Genomic DNA, 21,473 nt, shown 5'->3' on the forward strand with positions numbered 1-21,473 from the left:
ATTAAAAATAGATGCTAGTAATCACAGGGAGTCTGCAGAGAGCATGTGGGCTGTGTTTACTAGAAAGAAGAATGCTTCCTATTCATGCCCGAGAGACCGCAGCTTCTCACACCAACCAATGGCCCCTGGGTCTGGGGGAGTCAGCAGACAAGGCTTCAGGGTTCACCCGATAGCTGGAAGGTCCCTTTCCCATGGGACATGAAAGCACCGTTCTCTCCTCAGGACCCCCAGGGCCATGCCCATGAAGAAGAAATAGCAACCAAGAGACAAAGTCATCCTCCTTGCTCCCTGGGGGTGTTGCATGAAATGGTCCCTGTCTATTTTAATGACTTCAGATCTCAGTTGGGTCTTGTGAACAGACTGGAAACACGGGATCTAGTCTCCTCTCTGCCAAGACCTAGCTGGCTTCCCTGAACATGCAGGCTCTCCTTTCCTCTAGGCCTCAGTCTATTCATCTGTAAAATGGGAGATAATACCACCTGCTCCGCCAACCTCACAGTATGTCATTAAGATTAGCCAGGCAAGATAGGGAACAAAGCTGAAAGTTCCAAAGAAGGATACAGAATAGTCACAGGAAAAAACATCCGACCCCCAGCCAGATCACCCAAGAGCCTCTGGGTGACAGCAAGAGCAGAGGCCTCCCTCCTCTCCAGGCATCTCAGAGACAGTGTAAAAGACCCAACAGGAGCCACGTGGTAAACCCCTTCAGCTGATGTGCCTGCCTCAGTTCAGAACCCCCCATTCCCTGTCGGCAAACATCAAAGTCACTTGCCAGGTTCCCAAGGTGCCCGCTGCTTGCCCACCCCCACACCCTCTGTCTTCTCAAGCAGCCAGGGACCTTCCTGGGAGCCCTAGATGACCGGAGGCTACAAAGCTCAAGTTTTCCCTCCTCTTCAATAGCTGCAGTACTGGAGACCCAGGCTTGACAGGATCTTTCTAATTTGGTTTTTAAAGGTGTATTCACTGACTCACCCTGGAGAGGTGGGCCGGGCTGCTGTGCACACAGCTCTTGCTCATTAAGGGCTGAGCAGCCTGGTTCACCTCCAGCTCTTGATTTCACCAGGCCACACTCCCACCAGGCCGACGCACCCAGAGCTCAGTCTTAGATGGCACCTCTCCCAGTGGAAGCGAGGCTTGCAAATGGTGCAGTCCCGTCGTTTTAAATACTATCTATATGCTGACAACTACCAAATTTATGCCTCAGCTTGGATCTCTCCCCGGGACTCCAGACTCGTTCAACTGACTGCTTATTTGGCATTTCCCCATGGACGGTTCATAGCCATTCCAAACTTAACATATCCAAAACCTAGCTCTGATTCTGCCCCCCACAAACCCCTCACCCAGAGCATCTGTTCCATTTTCCGTCTTCCTCTGTGACTGGGTTCATGGCAATTTCGTCTTTCCATCTGCTTGGCCTAAAACCTGCAAACCAGCCTTTCTGTCATGCCCTGTGTCCAATCCATCGGAAACCTTTGGGCTTGATCCCTGAAGCAAATCCAGAGTCCTGCCACTCCTCCCACTGTCCCTCCCCGCCCCTAACAACCACTTCCACTGTCACCTTGTCCCTGGAGTATACCAATGGCTTTCTAACTAGACGCCCTGCTCAGCCCTGTCACACTGTCACAGTCTATTCTCCACACAGCCTAATATGATTTTTTTAAAAATATTTTTTAAATTGTCGATGGATCTTTATTTTATTTATTCATTTATTTATACGTGGTGCTGAGAATTGAACCCAGTGCCTCACTCAGGCTAGGCAAGCGCTCTGCCACAACCCCAGCCCCTGAGTGATCTTTTTCAAGGTGTCATTCATGAATACCAAGCCTCCTAATGACTTCCCATCTCACTCAAAAAAAAAAAAAAAAAAAATCCCAAGTCTTTTTCCTGGTCTACTGGGCCTCGTGCAATCCACAGTCCTCCCTGTTCCCTCCCAGCCCTCAACCTTGACGGGCCTCTCTGAGGCTCTTCCACGTGCTCCATTTTGCTCACTGCACTCCAGTCAGAACATGTAAGCACGCTCCCAACTCAAGGCCTTTGCACTGACTGATCTGTCTCCCCGAATTGCCTTTCCCCAGAGACACACATGATACGCTCCCTCTCATTATTAGAGAAATTTTTTCTGACCCGCCTGTCAAAATAGCATGCCCACCCCCACCATCCTCTGCCACCTTATTCTGCTTTTTTATTTTGCTTCCTAGTAATAAATATATTACAGAGTCACTAGGTTATGTAGTTGTCGCCGCTCACTAGGATGCAAGCTCCTGAGAGCCGGGGCTTTGCCTCCAGTCACTGCAGTATCCCTAACGCCTCGAACAGTGCCTGGCACAAAGCAGATGGTGCTTAGGGGATATACACTGAATACAGGGCAAGCAGGGAGGTGCCTGGTGACAATGCACACTGTGGTGCTGAAGAAGGGAAAAGGACAGCTCTGACTCAGCGGCTGACCAGTGATGCTCTGCTACCGACAGATGAACCAAAATACGTGCAAAGTCCTTTTTTCCTCCCCCCCCTTTTGTGCTGGGGATTGAACCCAGGGCCTTGCACATTTCTAGTCAGGCACCTCTGAGCTGCACCCCAGCCTCCAAAGTCCTTTTTTTCTTGAAGAAATCTAGAACCAAGGTCATTTGTGAAATATATGATATGACTCAATAGTTGGTGTTCAGAGACTTCTAGAAAGTCCCCCACAAGAGAGATGAGGACCTCAAAGAACCAGCCCAGGTGGAACATGAGGAGGCTGCGCCACGTCACTGACTGTGGCTGTGGGCTGGCATGTGCAGGGGCAGCCTGGCATGTGGGAGAGAGCACTAGGCGTGGGGTCAGGAAACCCAGGTTCTAGCTCCAGCTCTGTCACTTCAGAGCTCTTGGGCAAGTCACCTCCCCTGTTTGGATCTATTTCCTACCTAAAAATTTGGGCTATACCTGGCTTATCTAGCTCATAGGACCATTTAATGGATTCATGAAAAGACATCTGCAAAAGCACAGCCCGATTCGGAAAAGTGCAAAAAGCAAACCTGAGCTGCCGTTTGGTGCCAGGCACGCAGCGGGCACACGATGTTTACTGAGTGAATGAGCTTCCAAATGTTTTCAAAAGTGGAGAGGCCCAAGAACTAGAGGGACAGCCAGTGCGGCTATGAGGACAGTTGTAGATCACACATGAGGAGCTGAATATGCACTGGTGACAATCTGTGGCCTTATGCTAGAGAGTCCCTGAGAACCTTAATGCAAGAAAACCCATTGGGCCAGGCCTGTAACTCCAGTGGCTTGGGAGGCTGAGACAGGAGGATTGTGAGTTCAAAGCCAGCCTCAGCAACTTAGTGAGGCCCTGAACAACTCAATGAGACCCTGTCTCTAAAAAAAATATAAAAGGGCTGGAGATGTGGCTCAGTGGTTGAGTACCTCTGAGTTCAATCCCGGGTACCAAAAAAAAAAAAGAAAAGAAAAAAGACCAAAGAAAACCCACTGGGCCTCACATCCCCCAGTGCAGGACCATCCATCGTTTCTCCTCCTCTCCCTTCTTTGCACTCTGGCCATCTTTTCCACCAGGGATCCTCTGGACTCCTTCTTCCATGTCAGGCAAGCTTCCCATGGCCCATAGGCGGGCGCCTGGTCTATCAGTGGGCCCTCATTATGGCTCCACTTCCCCTGGGTCCTCTCTGACTGAGATGACTCTCTCCCAAGTTTCGTGCACTCTGCAAGCAGGACCAGCATTCCACTGTATTCGGCTGCCCTCCCCTTCACCCTTGTGGATTGGCCTGCCCTCCTGAGGTCCCTGCCATAGTTCTCTTTCCTGCTCTGCCCTCCTCTGCTTCCTCCCTCCTGGCCACTCCCCTACTCATCCTCCCCAAAGCAAAGTATTTGTTCCCCAGGCATCTTCTCTACCAAATGCTGTGACATTTGGGGGATTTCAATGTCATGGGACAGCCATGTGATGACCTAACCTCTCAGCTCTTGTCATGTCAAATTAAATATCTCTCCATTCATTCCTTGTCTGCCACTCTATAAATACACTTTGAGCCTTGTCTTCCCTACTTCCCAAATCTTAAACCCCAATGGCATCTGTTTCTCTCCCTGTATCCCTCTCAATGCACCTGCTCTCCAACCCCCTCAAGCCCTCATCTCCTTTCCCCACATCATCAGTTCTTTCATCCCCATCTCCTCTGCCAGCCAAGATTTCATGTTCTAGGCCCCCCACTATTTTTTGGTACCAGGGATTGAACCCAGGGGCGCTCAAACCACTGAGCCACATCACCAGCCCTTTTAATTGTTTATTTAGAGTCAGGGTCTTGCTAAGTTGCTTAGGGCCTTGCTAAGTTGCTGAGGCTGATTTTGAACTTGCAATACTCCAGCCTCAGCCTCCCAAGCTGCTGGCATTGCAGACATGCACCACTGAGCCCAGCACGTTCCAGCCCTTTGAATGCTGTTCGACCCAAACCCCTAACTTCTCTGCCACTCTGACACCTTTCAGCATGATATCCCAGCAACACTTCAGCTCTGCTCCTACCCTCCAGCTGCTGAGAACCACTGGAGGAAAACAAACCACAACCCCTGGAGTCTGAGAAAAAGCAGCCAGATGTGCAGATATAACCTGCAGACAGATGGCACTGAAAAAAAAAATGAGGAAGGGGCTTGGAGGAGGAAGCAGTCAGTGGCAGAAGTGGCGGGTCAGATCTGGTCACCTGTCCCTTCCATTTTAGCTCCATCTGTCCTTGGCCTTCTTCTCACTTGACACATACCCCTTCAAGGATCTCACCCACACCCAACCTCAGTGTGGATTTTGACTCTCAGGCTCTAGCCCCAGCCCAGACCTCTACCCCATTGACCATACGGCCCATAGGCTCTCTTCTTGGACAGCTCCCAAAGGCGCCTGCAACTCAACAAGTCCAAAGCTGAACTACCTTCCCCCAGAAATGGCTCCTGCTCCCGAGATTCCTCAACCAGAGAACGACTCCCTTTCTAAAGCTGTTCAGCTCCATCCCGGAGCATGGGCTACTCCTTCTCTTCCTTTGTTTTCCATTCCCACTTTCCCACCTAGCACTTTCCATTCTAACTCCTAAATGTCTTCTGAATTGGTCTCCTCCTTTTCATCCCTACTGCTGCAATCTAGACTGCAACAGCGTCCAAAATGGGTTGACTCCAGTCCTGTCCCTGCTTCCCAATCTGCTGTCTAAACTAAGCCCCATAGGGACCTCCTCTCTCCAGTTTTCCAATAGCCTTGACCGCTTTACTCAACATGGTGAGATTTTGCTGTACACCCTGTGCCCTCCCAGTCCTGTTCCTGGCTAAATTGTATTCCTTCAAGATTCAGATCATTTTTTCCTCCAGAAAGTCTTGGCCAACTCCCATCCCTCTCACTTTTGGCTCTCCCCAGAAGCTCCCATAGTGTCCATCCCGCTACTCTGTTCACCCATCACTCACACATCTGTCTCTCCCCTAGACAGTGAGAAGCAGGGGGACAGCAATGCCAGCTGGTTCATTCTGATAGCACATCATTAGTATTCCATAAATATATGTTACATGAATAAATGCATGAATATATAAATTCATGAAGTGCAAGGCCAGCTCTTTGCCAAACAACGCTTCATGGATTTCTTCTCCATCTCCTTTGATTGGCAATAATTATAAAAATGAGCTGTGTGCAGTGGTGCATGCCTTACTCCCAGTGGCTTGGGAGGATGAAGCAGGAGGATCTGGAGTTCAAAGCCAGCTTCAGCAATTTAGCAAGGCCCTGAGCAACTTAATGAGGCCCTGTCTCTAAATAAAATATAAAAAAGGGCTGGGGAGTGGCTCAGTGGTTAAGTGTCCTTGGCTTCATCCCTGGTACACCTCCCCCTACCAAAAAAAATTATATATATATATATATATATATATGAATGAATGATATCATGCCAGGTCCTATTTCAAGTATTTTACATATATTAACTCATTTAACCCTCCAAAACCTATACTCTCATTATCTCCATTTTTTATTGGTGAAACTGAGGTTCAAAGAAGTGATAAATACTGCTAAGAAAGTGGCAGAACCAAGCTTTGCTCTCCTCTGTGCTTTTTTTTTTTGGTGGGGGCACTTGGATTGAACTCAGAGGCACTGGACCACTGAGCCACATCCCCAGCCCTATTTTGTTTTATTTAGAGACAGGGTCTCATTGAGTTGCTTAGTGCCTTGCTTTTGCTGGGGCTCACTTTGAACTAGTGATCCTCCTTCCTCGGTCTCCCAAACCACTGGGATTACAGGTGTGCAGCAATGCACCCAATCGCTCCTCTGTTTTGTTTCTTAAATAACTTCATTTTTCTTTTTTTAAAATGTGATTCTGAGTATCAAACCCAGTGCCTCACACATGCAAGGCAAGCCCTCTACCACTGAGCCACAACCCCAGCCCGCCTCTGAGCTTTTAACTACAGCAATCACTGCCTCTTGATAGCATGTTTAAGGAAAATAAAACAAAATTAATATCAGCCTGGGCAAAATATCATTCTGAAAACAAATCCCCAAAGAACGAAAATTAGCCACTTGGAGAATCCTCTCTTCCTTTTGGCCATACCTGTGACTCCTGCAACCAAGGCAGATAACTGCACGCATGGCAGCCTGCATGAGTACCACTAGGCATGGCCCCGTCTGGCTCCCCCAGGTCCCAAGGCCACTCAGCAGGTGGCTCTTGTCCCTAAGTCGCACCCTGAGGTGCTCCTCTTGCCCCACCTCACCTTGTCCCCAATGCCCTCGGCTTCCTCGGCCAGGAGGTACACATTGCTGCCATCGGCCAGCAGCAGGGCCGTGTCGGTGGTGGAGGAGGAGCGGGGACGGCACTGGTGCTGGTGCAGGATGGCGGCCAGGCTGCTGTCCTGGGGGGCCTTGCGCNTACCCCGCTGGGGCTCCAGGGAGCTGCTCTTGGTGCGCCGGCTGCTGCCCCCGCCGCTGCTGCCCCCTCCGCTGCTGTGCAGGCTGGCACCGCGCTTGATGGAGGGCCGCGAGCGGATCTGCTGCAGCACGCGGTTGAAGGCGGTGGGCCGCGCGGGCAGGTCGTGCAGGGACATGGCGTAGGAGACGCGGTGCATCTCTGGGGAGCGCTCCTTCTCGTCCGGGGAGTCATGGTCAGACATGCCCTGCTGCGGCGGCTGCTGCTGGGAATCCTGAGACGCCTGATGCTCCCTCTCCCGCGACCGGCGGCGGCTGTGGAACAAGTGCTTCAGTCCGTGGCCAAACATGGAGCCCTCGGAGAGCTGCTGGATTTTCTTAAGGGGAAAGAGATGAAGAAGCCTGGTGAGTGGAAAGCTCCTGAATGCCTATTCGGTGGGCGATGAAGGTGGAGGCTCTGGCCTTGGAAGACCCGCGTATCTCCTACAGCGGCTGCCTAAAAAGTCACCTGCACAAAGTTGCAATCCTGAACCACTTTTTTCATTCCCAAAGAAATAGCCCCACAGGATAGGTTCAGGGTTTCTATGAATGATGCTCTAGGGCTGCATTCTGAGGTTTATGGGTACACACAAGTAGCACTTGGCTCCAGCGTTGTATTCCTCCAGGCCAATCTCCCCCCAACCCCAGTGCCTCCCTCCTTCCAAGTTAGACCCTGCTTCAAGTGCAGGAGGCTCTTTCAGACCACCAAGCATCCATTTCCAAAGATGTCTCATTGTGACACTCCTTGGAAAAATCAGAGTCATATAAGCAGGTTATACTGCTGTAGCAGGCAGAGCTAACTGTCCACCCAATATCTATTTCCCTTTCTTTCTTACCAGCTAAACTTCAAGGCCTTACTGTGCCTCACTAAAAACCTCTGCTTCATCTGACTTCCTTGCAGCTGGCACAGTTTGGGCCAATGAAAAGCAGAGTGAAGTTTCCTGGAAACACTTCCGCTTTCCTGATAAAGGCACCGGCCCTTCCTACTTTGTCCTATCTGGAATGTGGGGGGTAATATCTGGGGATGCAGCAATCATATTGCAACCACAAAGTGACACAGTTAGTGATGAAGGTTAATACACAAATGGTGAAGCCCAAAAGACGGATCTGGGGACTTGGTGGCCTGTGGAGCCACCAAACCAGTCATGAATGCCTACCCTGAAATTCTTGTTATATGAAATAAACAAACCTACCTTTTCCTACATGCCTTTAGCTCCAGTTTCTGCTATATTGGCCAATTTAATTCCTGATGTAGTTGGCAATGAAATAAACTTTACTTTTAGAGCCTATCATATAGCGTAGTCAGTAATGTGAGCAATTCTTCAGTATACACATAGGAACCTGCTAGACAAATAAATGAGGGTTTTTCCTGTAGACTGGAGGAAAGCAAAGATGCCCTGGCGTCCAGTGCTGCCCTGGCGTCCAGTGCTGACCTGGCTCGGCCCTCCCTTCTAGCGCTGCTGCTGAGATTCCCCAGCTGCCCCTCAGGCCGCACTGCTGGGAGACAGGCTACTGGATGGACTTCAGGGTGGGTGCAGCAGCTGTGGTATAATTCCAGACAGCTGTTCTATCCAGGATTGGCCTATCTGGCCAGGCCAGGCCAAGCCCTCTGCAAAAGCTTCAGAGCTTCGGGAAGAAGAGTGAGACTCAGGAGATGAGGTGAGACCCCACACTCTTAACTCCTAAGAGGGAACCCCAGAACCAGCCATGTGGGCTTACTAAGTCAGAGTAGGTTTTCACCTTGGAGGAACTACCATCATCTCAAGGCCACGATCCTTCATAAAAAATTCCAAAAAAATTACACAAATTAGATTTCCTTTATTCTTTTCTTCTCCCCTTATCCCCACTCCCAGAAACAAACACAGAGAGCAGAAAACTTAGACGATGCAGAAATCAAGAAAAAAGTCATTTTATGCTGAGCAAGATGATACACACCTGTAATCCCAGCTACTAGGGAGGCTGAGGCAGGAAGATCACACATTTGAGGACAGCCTTAGCAATTTAACGAGAACCTGTCTCAAAATAAAAAACAGAAAGGGCTGGGGATGTGGCTCAAGTAGATCAATCCCCAGTACTACAAAAGAAAAAAAAAATCCTCTGTTTTCTGATTTAGCTAAAGCTGATTTTACTCTTTCATTACTTTACACCTTAGTGCTGAGTTTGTGGAACTAGCACACCTACTTCTCATGCAAATAACTGGGTCTGGTTTTCATTTTTCTTCTCATTGCATCTCCCTGCAATCTTCAAAGTGGGTGAGGCCCTGACATCACCATTTCACAGGCCAGCTACGCCCTTCCCACCTCACCATGAGCTGAGGGTCTGCTGTGTCCCAGGTACCTTTTCTCCAGCATGATTTTATTTGATTTCCCCAGATGCCAATAAAAGCAACAATCTGCAGCATTTCCACTTACAGATGGAAACATTATTACTTCTCGAGGACCTCTGTTTGGGGGCAGTCCTGGAGATGGAAGGTGGCATGGTACCAGGATTCCCATAGGAGTCACCATCGCCTCACAGCCAGCCTGAATCTGCTCTGGGCAGAACCGTGGCACCCAAGGTAGAGTGGACGGTGGAGCACACACTGCCAGGAGCTCGGATGGGCCAGATCCTGTGCTGTCCAGACCGGGGCAAGCTAGCGCACCACCCTGGTTCTCAGGCCCACGCTGATGCAAGGCCGCCCTCCAGGCATCCCGGATGGGGCCAGCTGGCTCTGGCCTTTGCCCAGTTGCTTCTGCCAAATGGTCACATTACATATTACAAACTGTCTTTCTAGCATTTCATTGCAGATCCCTTTCTCCTGTCCTCGTTCCAAAACTGGCTTCTCCAACACCGAGGCTGCTGTGCTCTCTCCCTCAGGGAGAGCATTTCCCCTCACAAGCAAGGCCCCCAGGCACATCCTTTCCCTCACCCTGGGAATCTGGTGGAGGTCCCAGGGAGAAATGCTGGGGCCATCCCTGTCTGCCATTTGCCTTCGACCCTATAATCCTTGGCCAATTTATTTTTAAAACAAATTATCAGAGTCAGGTGTGGTGGTGCACACTTGTAATCCCAACAGCTTGGGAGGCTGATGCAGGAGGATCGCGAGTTCAAAGTCAGCCTCAGCAACTTATTGAGGTCCTAAGCAACTCAGTGAGACCCTGTCTCTAAATAACACAAAAAAAAAGTCTGGGGAGGGGCTGGGGTTATGGCTGAGTGGAAGAGCACTTGCCTAGCATGTGTGAGGCACTGGGTTCAATTCTCAGCACCACATATTAAATAAAATAAAGGTTCATTCAACTACTAAAAAATATATTTATATATATATTTTTTAAAAGGCTGGGGATGTGGCTCAGTGGTTAAGCACCCCGGGTTCAATCTCAGGTACCAAAAAAATAAAATACAATAAAAAATAAATAAATTATCAGTTGGGCATGGTGGCGCACACCTGTAATCCCAGTGACTTGGGAGGCTGAGGCAGGAGGATCACGAGTTCAAAGCCAGCCTCAGCAAAAGTGAGGCTCTAAGCAACTCAGTGAGGCCCTGTCTCTAAATAAAAATACAAAATATGGGGCTGGGGATGTAGCTCAGTAGTCGAGTGCCCCTGAGTTCAATCCCCAGTACCCCCCAAATAAAAATAAAATAAATTATCAAAAGTGTTTTCCAACTTGTGCTGCCCTTCTAGCCTGACACTGACCTCATCTCAGGAGCTGGAAATGTTACAGACCATGGTATTGAGACCTCCATGAAAAACAGCTCCCCTTAAGAGAGCAAAAACTCTGAGGGAGGAACCAGTCAGCCCCTCCTGCCCTCCAAAAGGGCAGATGGGCTCCAGGGACCCAACTCATAGCTTATCAGCTATTATGAACGAGGTGTGTGGCTTACTTATCCACACTTGACCTTATCAGCTTCAGACACCAAGTGCATCATTAGGATGTTATCGCCAGGACTCTCCAAGGACAAACAACACAAAGGATAAAACTACTTGAGTCACCAAAACAGCAAATTCCCAGGATCCTTAACGTTTTATTTGCCATGTATGTTCTCTTCCATTTCCTGTCTGTGTTCTCTCTCTTTAGATACTAGTGATTGAACCCAAGAATGCTCCATCATTGAGCTTCATCCCCCGCCCTTTTTTTTTTTAATTTTGAGACAGTCTCACTAAATTGCTGAAGTTAGCCTCAAACTCCTGCCTCAGCCTCCCTAGTACCTGGAGTTATAGGCGTGCACCACTGAGCCCAGTTCTATATGTTCTCTTAACAACTGCAGCAAATCATTTTATCACAGGATAAAGATGTTTATACAGGACACGACATCAATATGGGAGATGGAACACTTGGTGTCAGGGATGACTGGCTGACTATCCCTCCCTCAAGATTTAATTTCTCATCCAGGTAAAGAAAAACACCTTTTAAAATGCAACCAACGCCAATATCATACTAAGCAAAGTAAGCCAATCCCCCAAAACCAAAAGACGAATGTTCTCTCTGATAAGTGGATGCTGACCCATAATGGGGGCGGGGCATGAGGAGAATGGAGGAACTCTGATTGGGCAAAGGGGAGGGAGGAAGGGGGGTATGGGGGGTAAGAAGATGGTGGAATGAGATGAACATCATTACCCTGTATGTATGACAGCACGTGTGGTGAAACTCTATGTCATTACAACCAGAGAATGAAAAGTTGTGCTCCATTTGTGTACAATGAATAAAATGCATTCTGCTCTCATGTATAACTAATTAGAACACATAAAAAAAGTTTTTTAAAAAAGGCACCCAATGCCAACTTAGATTCCTAAACTCTAACCCACCACCCTTTCACACAAATGCAACTCTCTCCTTTGAGAGAAAATAAAAGCTCTTTCCTTTGTCCAGAGAGCCAGTGTGACTCCCTATTGGTCAGTGCTACATCTCCCTTCAGCCCAAACAAGAAATCTCAATAAAGAGTTGTGTTCCCTGGGGGCTGAGGGTGTGGCTCAGTGGTAGAGCGCTTGCCTAGCATGTGTGAGGCACTGGGATCGATTCTCAGCACCATATATAAATAATTAAAATAAAGGCCCAATGATACCTAAAAAAATATTAAAGAAAAAAAATAGTGTGTTCCCACTGGGCTCGTTGGCACACACCTGTAATCCCAGTGGTTCCAGAGGCTGAGGCAGGAGGATCTTGAGTTCAAAGCCAGCCTCAGCCAAAGTGAGACACTAAGCAACTCAGGGAGACTCTGTCTCTAAATAAAATACAAAATAGGACTGGGGATGTGGCTCAGTGGTTCAATCCCAGTACCAAAAAAAAAAAAGAGTTGTCTTCTGGTGGTAAGGTAGTTGAGCCTTAATCGGATCCTTCTGATGGAGAGTACAAGAACCCTCCAAGCTGATAACACTGTCAGTGTCTCCATTTTGCAAGCAAAGAAACTGAGGCACAACGCAGCTGAGCAGTTCATCCAAACCACACTGATGAGTCCCCAACTTTTAATTTAGCTTTATTGGCCCCACATACTGACTGCAAGGCAAAACCAGATATAATGTTTGCATGAACAGTGTCCAAGGCAGGGTCCACACCGAATGAAAACGCCTGGGTCAGAAGGCTCTACATCCCTGAATTGTACTTGTGGACACATTATAGGACCTGGACGAGACCTTCAACCACGAGGGCTTCAGCTTCCCCCACCTCAGCTATTCAAGCCAGGGGTGATGACCAGGTGACCACAGGACTCTTGCTCCAGCAGCACTGAGGACTCATATTAAGGTCCACAGAAGGCAAGAGGGAAAAGAACAACAACAACAAAAAGTCAAAGAACGTTATGGGGGGGAAGGTCCCCCGTGTTCAAGGTGTGAGGCAAGAACAGCAGGGTGACACACGCACGGGCTGGGCTGCCTCTACACGTGGGTGTCAGGGAGGAGATGGTTAAGGAGTTTTGACATAATACGGTAAGTGTTTAAAAAAAAAAAGAAAGAAAAAAAGAAAAAGCTCAGCACATACACATAACCAGCCACAAGTTTCAAAAGTGAGGAAAACCATGGTGACTAGCTTGAGGGAACTTAGCCGCCAACGCAGCAGAAAGCACCACCTGCTCTGACTAACAGGTTCCAGCTACTAAATGTCACTTGCTTTTCCACACTGACTTTTGCTTTTCTCCAGCTGCCAAAAAACCATTTTGGTGGCCAACGAAGCCATGCATTAGGAAAAGAGCTGAGCTGTCGAGTTAGAAGTGGAACACAAACAGAGCTCTCACCAGCCGTGGGAAGGGAGCAAGAAGAATGTCCCCAGCAGGGAGCCAGAAAGGGGCGCTTCCCAGGATGGGCTGTGGACACCTGGGAGGACAGTGAGGGAAGTGCACTGTCTCCTCCCTGCAACTGTCTTTGGGTGGCATCGTCCCCTCAGGAGGAACGGGTGGACTAGATCGTTCGGAGAGATCCTTCCAGAGAAGCCTGTGGTTTCTGAACAGTTAGGCTTCATCCGTTTTCCTCCCTGGGTGTGGGTCCCTAAAGGGGAAGTTTGCTCCAAATTCTGCAAACACAGCTTCACGAAGCCCAAAGGAAAATGCCTGGAGGTACAATGACTTTGGCACCATCTGGTTAAAAATGGCCATAAGCAGTTTCCAATTTGCTCTCAACAAATCCCAGAAAAGCTGAAAGGATCTTAGAAAGTCACACTAACCTACAGATAATTATCCTGCCTGGCAGATGACAGCGTGGCCCTTCCTCCCACCTAGATCTGAAGCTCCCTCTTCCCCACCAAAGGTATGGCTGCCAGGGTTTGGCGGGGTGACTGGGTCACCCTGAGCCTTTGCAAGCCTAGGTCGCCAACGTTCCCTCTATTTATAGGGTCTCTATGGAAACAGGGCCAGCATTACAGAGCTAATCATGTAAAAACCCACAGAGTTCTACTGTCAGGATCCAGAGTGGATTCTGAAAGTCTCCAGTTGCCCTTGGGAAGCTCTGGGTGGGCAGCCTAGGGTGGGGGGGGGTGTGCAGGACAGGAACCACTGGTGACCAAGGTGATGAAGGAGAGGGAGCAGCTGCCTGGCTCAGGCTTGTTTGGGGTTTCTATTAGAAACACAGCAATGAGAGATTTTTGAAATCATTTTCTCTTCCCCAGCATCACAGTCGACATTAAAAAGTGGATCTCAACTCAAGGACAAATGATTTCTCATCCCAAACTGATTTTCATTCCCTGTTCTATTATTGCTTAGAGAGGTCTGCCTGGAGCCCATGCAAGCCAAGAAAGGTCACCCCAGCCACAGGGACTTTGGATGGAATTGATTCAACATACACCAACATACCATAGTAGATTTTTTTTTTTTTGGTAGCAGGGATTGAACCCCGGGGCACTTAACTACTGAGCCACATCCCCAGCCCTTTTTAATATTTTATTTAGAGACAGGGTCTCACTGAGATGCTTAAGGCTTCACTAAATTGCTGAGGCTGGCTTTGAACTCTTGATCCTCCTGCCTCAGCCTCCCGAGCCACTGGGATTATAGGTGTGCGCCACAGCGCCCAGCCCTGTAGTAAGTAGATTTTTATTAGTTACCGCCACGGTGCACCCTCTCTGCCTCTTCCAGTCCTCCTTGTCCTTTGCCATCTCCCGCTCCATAAAGCCTTCTGTGATCACACCAGTCTGCTTCCATCATCCTCTGCTCTGAACTCCTGCATGCTCTTTATCTGCGCCACCTACTTTGAAATTAATCGTGCGCCCGCTATGTGACATGGCTTCCAGGGCTCTTTCCAACCTGATCCAACTTCTCACCTACTGATGGATAGAATCCTTGATGAGAATTCCAGGGAGTGGAGGTCAGGGACTTAGTGTCTACATCTCTGTGTCCCTTTGCATTGTAAAGACCTCAATGCAAACATGGTGACTGCTATTTAACTATTTGTTCCAAGTCCACAAAACCATTTTTAAATCTTAAGCAAATACCTTTTCCATAGACTTGGTTTTTTTCCCCCAAATTAAGAATGTCCAGTCAAGCAGCGTTTTTTTTTTTTAATATATTTTTTGTTGTTGTTGTAGATGGACACAATATCTTTATTTATTTATTTTTGTGTGGTGCTAAGGATCGAACCCAGTGCCTCACACATGTGAGGCAAGTCCTCTATCACTGAGCTACAACCCTAGCCCATGGCAGCCTTTTCTTGTGTCTGAGATCCCTCCTGCTGTCGCTTGCACCCTTGACTCAGACTATCATCCTTGTGTCAAGATTGAGCTGGCTTGGGGGGAGATGAATATAGACCAAACGGTCAGAATGTGTTCACTGCCTTCACAAAGAGTTCGGTGGACTTGCACCCTTAACACACAGGGTGTTCATCCTTCAGTGAACTTGGCTAGAATAAGGAAGCCTTTAGTGGTTTGGTTTGAAGAGTCAAATATTATTTTTCTAACATAATCACAAAACATACCTGCTATTCTCTCCCCCAACAGTTCTGTTCTAACTCCTTAACATGGACAGTGACTTCAGTGTTTGGCTGACAAAGGTGGACATTGTCCAGCCATGGCCTCGTTCCAAAAATGCACCATCCTAGTCCCCGGGGATTTCCAAGGGAGATGCCATTGCTCAGAGGAAAATTGAGAGTTGAGCCGAGTTCTGAGTTGGCTCAAAGACTACCAGGGACCAACTGCCTGAGTTTCCCCAGCCCCTGACACCCCGGGCTTTCTTCTAAGCCCCCAATCCAGGTCCTATCAGATGTTTCAAGTCCTTCTTGAGGGATACATTCTTGCTAATGGGGTTGGCAGCTGAGACTCAAAAAAGCAGCACATTCTGTAAACACTGATCTGCAACTAGGGCAGCTGGGAATGAATCTAGAACCCAACATGTGGCAGGAGAACAGAGAGCTTCGCTTGCCACATGCGTTCTCATCAGTCACCAGTTCCTCCAGAGCCCACCTAAGAGCTGCTCTGAATATCACAGAAGGCTGGAGGGGACAGCGTGGGGCAATCCCGGGCCTCAGGGCCCTCTGCCCACCTCACAGCAGGTGCAAGAAGGGGGGCACTGGCCACCTTCACATTCCCCACTACCCTCTGCTGTTCCTAACTATTTCAAGAGTTGAGGGGACAGAGCAATGGACCCACAAAGGGGCCATTGGCACTTGCCATCTCACTTCCTCCAGTTAGAAAGCCCTTCTCTTCATATTTGGTAATTAATGTTTTGCCCTTTCTTTAATGGCTTGCTCTAAACCCACCTCCCCCTCTCTACCTTTCCTGATTAAACCTATATTTCTGATTCACAGCCTGATGCTTGAAGCACCCTTAAACTAAGGTGACTTTTTCCTGCAAGTATTTTATCCTGTTTGGCCTGGGAGCTCACCTGGAAACAAAGGCAGTGCCCATTGCAAAAGAACATCTTTCCCACTTCCTTGTTTTTAGATTTACTGAATTCCACCCATGAAATCTACCCCAGGGGTCCAGCTGCCACAGGACTGCAGGAATTTTCAAAACTGAACCTGTCACTTGCAAAGCTGAACTAGGAGCCTCAATTGCAGCAAGGTCGGACAGACCCCACCATCTGGGGACTCCGGGAATCCCAGGACACACATGCCTTTATCCCACCCATATTCCTATGCAGTAGCTTGTCTTCCTTCTCATTAAAAAAAAGGGGGGGGGCTGGGATTGTAGCTCAGCAGTCTAACGCTTGCCTAGTATGTGTGAGGCCCTGGGTTCGATCCTCAGCGCCACATAAAAATAAATAAATAAAATAAAGGTATTGTCTTCAACTACAACTAAAAAATAAATATTAAAAAAAAGGAGGAGGGGAGAAACTGAGACCCACAAACTTTAACAAAGCACTGGGCTTTAAAAAAAAAAGTAAAGCAAACAACAACAACAGAAAAAAAAAAGAAAGAAAGAAACAAAGAAAAACAAGCAGTGGCTTCTTGGGGACATCAATGTTCTTTTTCTTGACTTGAACAATGAGCAGATGAGGTGTCTGTTCTGCTTTTGTCACTTAAACTGCACATCTGTTTTCAGGCACTTTTATATGCATGTCCTACTTCACTATTTTAAACAGTGCCTTGGGCTGGAGGTGAAGCGCAGGGATGAGCAATTGCCCGGAGCCCTGGGTTCTATCCCCAGCTTGGCTAAAATTAATAAACAAGTAAAAGACAGGAAAATGAAAATAGAACTGTGCTTTTTCTGCTGAAGGTGTCCAATAAGCTTTGACAGAACCAAGCCTTCTCCAGTGAGCTCTTCACAGGCGCGTTGAAAGAACTTGGGCTGGTCATGGGGCTGAGCACCTGTGGTCACCAGCGAAGGTTGGGCCAGCAGGGAGAGAAGGGATAGAACATCTGCCTCTTCCCCACAGCTATTTGGCTTCTAATTGTTTTTCCTGCTCTTTCTCAGCAGGCAGGAAGACCAGAGTAGCACATGAATAGAAGAACAGGAGCTGGAACTCGGATCAGTCTTGAGTCAAAGGGGAACAATGGGATTTCCAGCACCCTTTTGTCCTCAGGGAAAGACATTAATACTGCTCAGAAATTCCCAGGGAAATTATTCCTGGGGCTTTTGTGAGGGAAAAGAGAACCTCAGGAGAATCCAGAAAGGCCCATAGCCAGCACCCCCTGACCCTTCCTTTCAGGAAAGGCTCAATTCCTCTGGGTAGGGAGAAGTGAGGAGAGCAATGTCCTCCCCTGACTTCAGCCTTCTCCAGTCTCTCAGGACAGAACCAGCACATCCTTATGCTCAGTCACTCATCCCAGGCCTCCATATCTCTACATGCTGGGTTTTTTGTTGTTGTTTGCTTTTGATACTGGGGATCGAATCCAGAGGTGCTCTACCACTGCCCTACATCCCCAGCCCTTTTTTTGTTTTGTTTTGATTTTTGAGACAGGCTTTCACAAAGTTGCCCCAGTTGGCCTCAAACTTGTGATCCTCCTGCTTCAGCCTCCAGAATACTGGGGATTACAGGTGTACACCACCTCACCCAGCTACAAGTTGTATTTTTAACAGGATCTCTTTCTGCAGGGTTCCCCTAAATTCTTCTCTACTCCCATTCTCACTGGAGCTGGGTCTCCTCGCTGGAGAATTCTGCTGTGCTTTTGATCAGCACACTCTGTGGCCAGATATCCCAGCATCTGCTCCCAACCAGCAGGGAATCTGGTGGCAGCAAAGGACTGGATAATGAGAATAAGTGAGTGGAGATATCAGCTCAAAGGGTTTAACAGGACTCCAACCAAGTAGCTGGGGAGTATGACTGATGTGTTAGGCTCCCAGTCTGCTAAGACTACCCCCAAGGACACACAAGGTTTTGAGTGGTAGAGACAGCTCCCAAAGTATTTACAAGCTTTGGGGACAGGGGGACAAAATGCCCATTTTCAGGTTATTTTCCTGTTATAGTTACAGTTTTAAGATTGTCATTTAATCACAGATCCCAGACATCATAGAAGAAATCTACAGGCTGGGGGTGTGGCTCAGTGGCTTGCTTAGCATGGAGGAAGCCCTGGGTTCCATCCCCAGCACTACAGGGGAAAAAAAAAAAGAAATGTACAGTGCACAGTTCAAAACTCTACAGTGCTAAGGACCAGAGGGAGACCAAAGGTCTATGATACCTTTCGTTAGTGAAGTGTCAGTCACATCTCTTTGGCAAAGACTAAAATTCTCTCTTCTTCCTCTCCTACCATGGAGATATTTTAGACATAGGCTTTTATGATTATTTGTCCCTTTTTCAAGATGATTTTCTCCAATGCACTTAATCTATTCCGAGCCTCAGGTTGTCATAAGAAAACAGAAGGAAGATTAAGGGACTAAAAGTTCCTATTTCATACAAAGTTCAAATTTAAAACAAAAGCAAACTAGAACTGCTGATGAGCCTCAACCAAACACAGGTGCAGGGCGGGGGGTATTAAAAATGAAACTTGCCCCTTTTGGGCACCAATATCTCATCCAGAACAAGTCAGCTTCTACCCAGTTCCAGAGCCAATGGTGGAATTTTTCCATCACTAGAAAACTATTAGCCATAGAAAACAACTTTTCCATAACTGAAAAACAAGTTTGGACATGTGAGCATATTTCTACTCCCTTCCCTCAGAAAAGTTGAGTGATCCACCTGAGATCACACAACCAATCAAATTATGGTGGCCCTCAAATTTTGGTTGGGAAGCCTCCTTCCTATAGTAAACATGCTATGCTGAATCAGACAGAGATAAACAGGAAAAGGCTCCTGTGTTTCCCCTGCTCCCACGAGCAGGCGGCAGCTCGGCTCATATTGTGGGTTTTTTTTTTTTTTTTTGGAAGGGGGTCCTCTTCTCATACCTGATCTCAATTCTGGTTCAGGGCAGTTTAGTAGTTTCAGTAGTTAATATCAAGTACAGAATTGTTGTATCTGCCCCTAACCAGAAGGAGGGTGAGAAAGAAAGAAAGAAAGAAAGAAAAAAGGGACGATAAAGGACGGTAGGAAGGAGTGAGGTTAAGGCAGCCTGTTGACAGAGAAAGATGCTGCAGCCCCCACACTGAGGCCAGCCCCTCTCCTCAAGAAGGCATCAGGGGGACAGAATGGAGAGTGGGGGTGTCTCCAAGGTTGCCTCTCATGGACTCACAGTAAGGGTCCCATCTGGGCCAGTGCAGCTCCTCTGACTTGCCTCCTCCCCCCTATGGCATCGAGGGGACCCCTTTCCTTTCACCATCTCACATAAAACAGGAAACACCTCCTGATCACACAAGGTAGACTCGGAGGTGACAGCTGGGACAGACACCAAGGACTTGGGCAAGCTTCATGCACAAAGCCTATCCAGCAGAGCCCATCTTCAGACCCCAGGCTAGCCACAGACCTCTGAAAAGGGCAGCGGCAGAACCAGAGGTCCCATGGGAATAACTACCACAAATTTTTAAAAGGACACACAATGAGGAGCTAGCTGTCCCCCTCCCCAAGGAATAGAGGAACACAGTCAACAAACATACCCAGGTAAAAGCAGACACTCACCTGTGCTCTGACTTCCTGACTCCAAGCTGCTCAGGCCAAATGAGGAATGTCATTGGCTTATTCTGGTAAGTTCCTTAGTGCCCGCTGACATAGGATACAGGCTTTATTTACCTAATGGGAGTCCTTTCCGCTCCCCTAGCCCAGACCCTGCACCGTCTCTGGAGAAAATCCCCTGAGGCATCAATCTCCAAGGCATCTAAGTTCCTTCCTGGGGCTGACATCCCGCTCAGCTCCTTCCTGAACTGGCTGGAAGAGCCTAAGCCCACGGTTTCTGTGGCGGCTCCAGCAAAGGTACATTATTTATCTCTGCTGCTGTTTTAATTGATAAAGAGATATATTCAATACAGCTCGCCAATTGTCTAGACAACCTCAGGCTGGAAAATAAACAGCTCCATGTGAAGGGCTCTTGTGGATTCTGGTTCTAGCTGCCGGCTCAGCGTGTGTGCAACTTGAACCCAACCAGGCCCCAACCAGCCCCAGCACTGCTCCGCCACCTGTCAGTTCTCCACCCTGGGGGTTGGTTCGGCAGGCAGGGATCTCCAAGCGCTCGCTTAACCTCTGGCTCCACCTAACGGCAAGAAATCCACATCCCCCTTTCACAGATGGACAAACTGAGCTTCACCCTGGAAAGGTGCTCAAAAATTCCCAAGGAGCAACTGGCAAAAGAGACTAAGGGTCACCTACTTGGCCTCCCACCCAGCAATCTTCTTCCCTTGCCATCCTACAGGAGAAAAGTGATATCAAGTTTTTGGATAGCATCTTGAATTTCTCCAGCCCTTTGTCTGCGAATAGCACTTCACACACGTTATTCAAGCAATCTCAGATGGGTGAGTCACTAGAACGTCTGCTGAATAAAAGGGAACAAACACATAGGCCTGAAATGGAGCTGACAGACTGAGGCTCAAATGGTACCTAACGTCCCCTCTAGGATTCTAGCCGAACATCCACTCATCCTCGTTGACCTTTGCCTGGCTTCCCCATCACTTTTGTACAGTTAAAGCACTTCGGGATGGGGTGGGGAAAGCTACGTCGCGGGCTGGGCTTGCCAAGGGATGGTCTGCGCTCACCTTTAAATCAGGAGGCTTAGTTCGGGGACCCGGGTTGGGTGCCGCCGCCGCAGCGCCCGCATCTGAAGTTGGCCAGCCAGCGGAGTTAGCACCCGTGGCCTCCCCAGGCCGGAGTTCCGCGCCTGGCAGGTGGCAAGCTGCATCTTCCAGCCCAGCTCCATCCTCCTCACCCTGTTGTTGCTGCAGCTCGTCCGATTTGCACCTCTTCATGGTGTATGTGGGTCGGCAAGGGGAACCTGTCCTTCCAGCGCGCCGTCTTGGGGGAGACCGCACCCCCTCTTATATTCAGAAATGAAGACCTGGGGTCTAAATTATGGAGGGGAGTCAGCAGATCACGATTTTTTTGAATTTAGAAAAAAAATTTTTTTAAGGAGGATGAGGGAGGGGCGAGGAGGGAGAGCCTTGGAAGAGTTCATTCCGACCTGGGGAACGAAGGCAGGTCACAGTCCAAGCTGGGCAGCAGGAGTCCTTGGGCAGTCATTGCAGGGGAAGAGGAAGGCAGTCCCCGACCCCCAAACTTTCTGCTTCAGGGCATGGGCAGGGCGCAGGGGATCCGGGCGGCACAGCGCATCCCTCACCGTTGGCGGGGTTGCTGGGCGAGGCAGGGCACGGGGCAGCCGGCGGGGCAGGTCCTCGTT

The 21,473-nt window shown here is 48.7% G+C and overlaps 1 protein-coding gene across 3 annotated transcripts in view; it reads right to left on the bottom strand.

Annotated features, from left to right (window-relative positions):
• Tmcc2 (transmembrane and coiled-coil domain family 2) overlaps positions 1 to 21,467 on the bottom strand; it is a 41,541-nt gene extending 20,074 nt beyond the window's left edge. Inside the window, exons 1-3 of one of the 3 annotated variants that reach the window (XM_048809553.1) lie at positions 21,258 to 21,467; positions 20,836 to 21,141; positions 6,700 to 7,227 (exon numbers count right to left, since the gene is read on the bottom strand). In XM_048809553.1, the coding sequence (XP_048665510.1) occupies positions 6,700 to 7,227; positions 20,836 to 21,045 (738 nt within the window). In that variant the 5' untranslated portion in view covers positions 21,046 to 21,141; positions 21,258 to 21,467. Of the gene's footprint in view, positions 1 to 6,699; positions 7,228 to 19,768; positions 20,291 to 20,835 lie in introns of those variants that run through there. The other 2 variants (XM_048809554.1, XM_048809555.1) reach the window with 2 other exon arrangements.
• Between the last annotated feature and the right edge of the window lie 6 nt (positions 21,468 to 21,473).

This window comes from Marmota marmota, unplaced genomic scaffold (assembly GCF_001458135.2).
Source record: "Marmota marmota marmota unplaced genomic scaffold, marMar, whole genome shotgun sequence".
Classification (NCBI taxonomy): domain Eukaryota; kingdom Metazoa; phylum Chordata; class Mammalia; order Rodentia; family Sciuridae; genus Marmota; species Marmota marmota.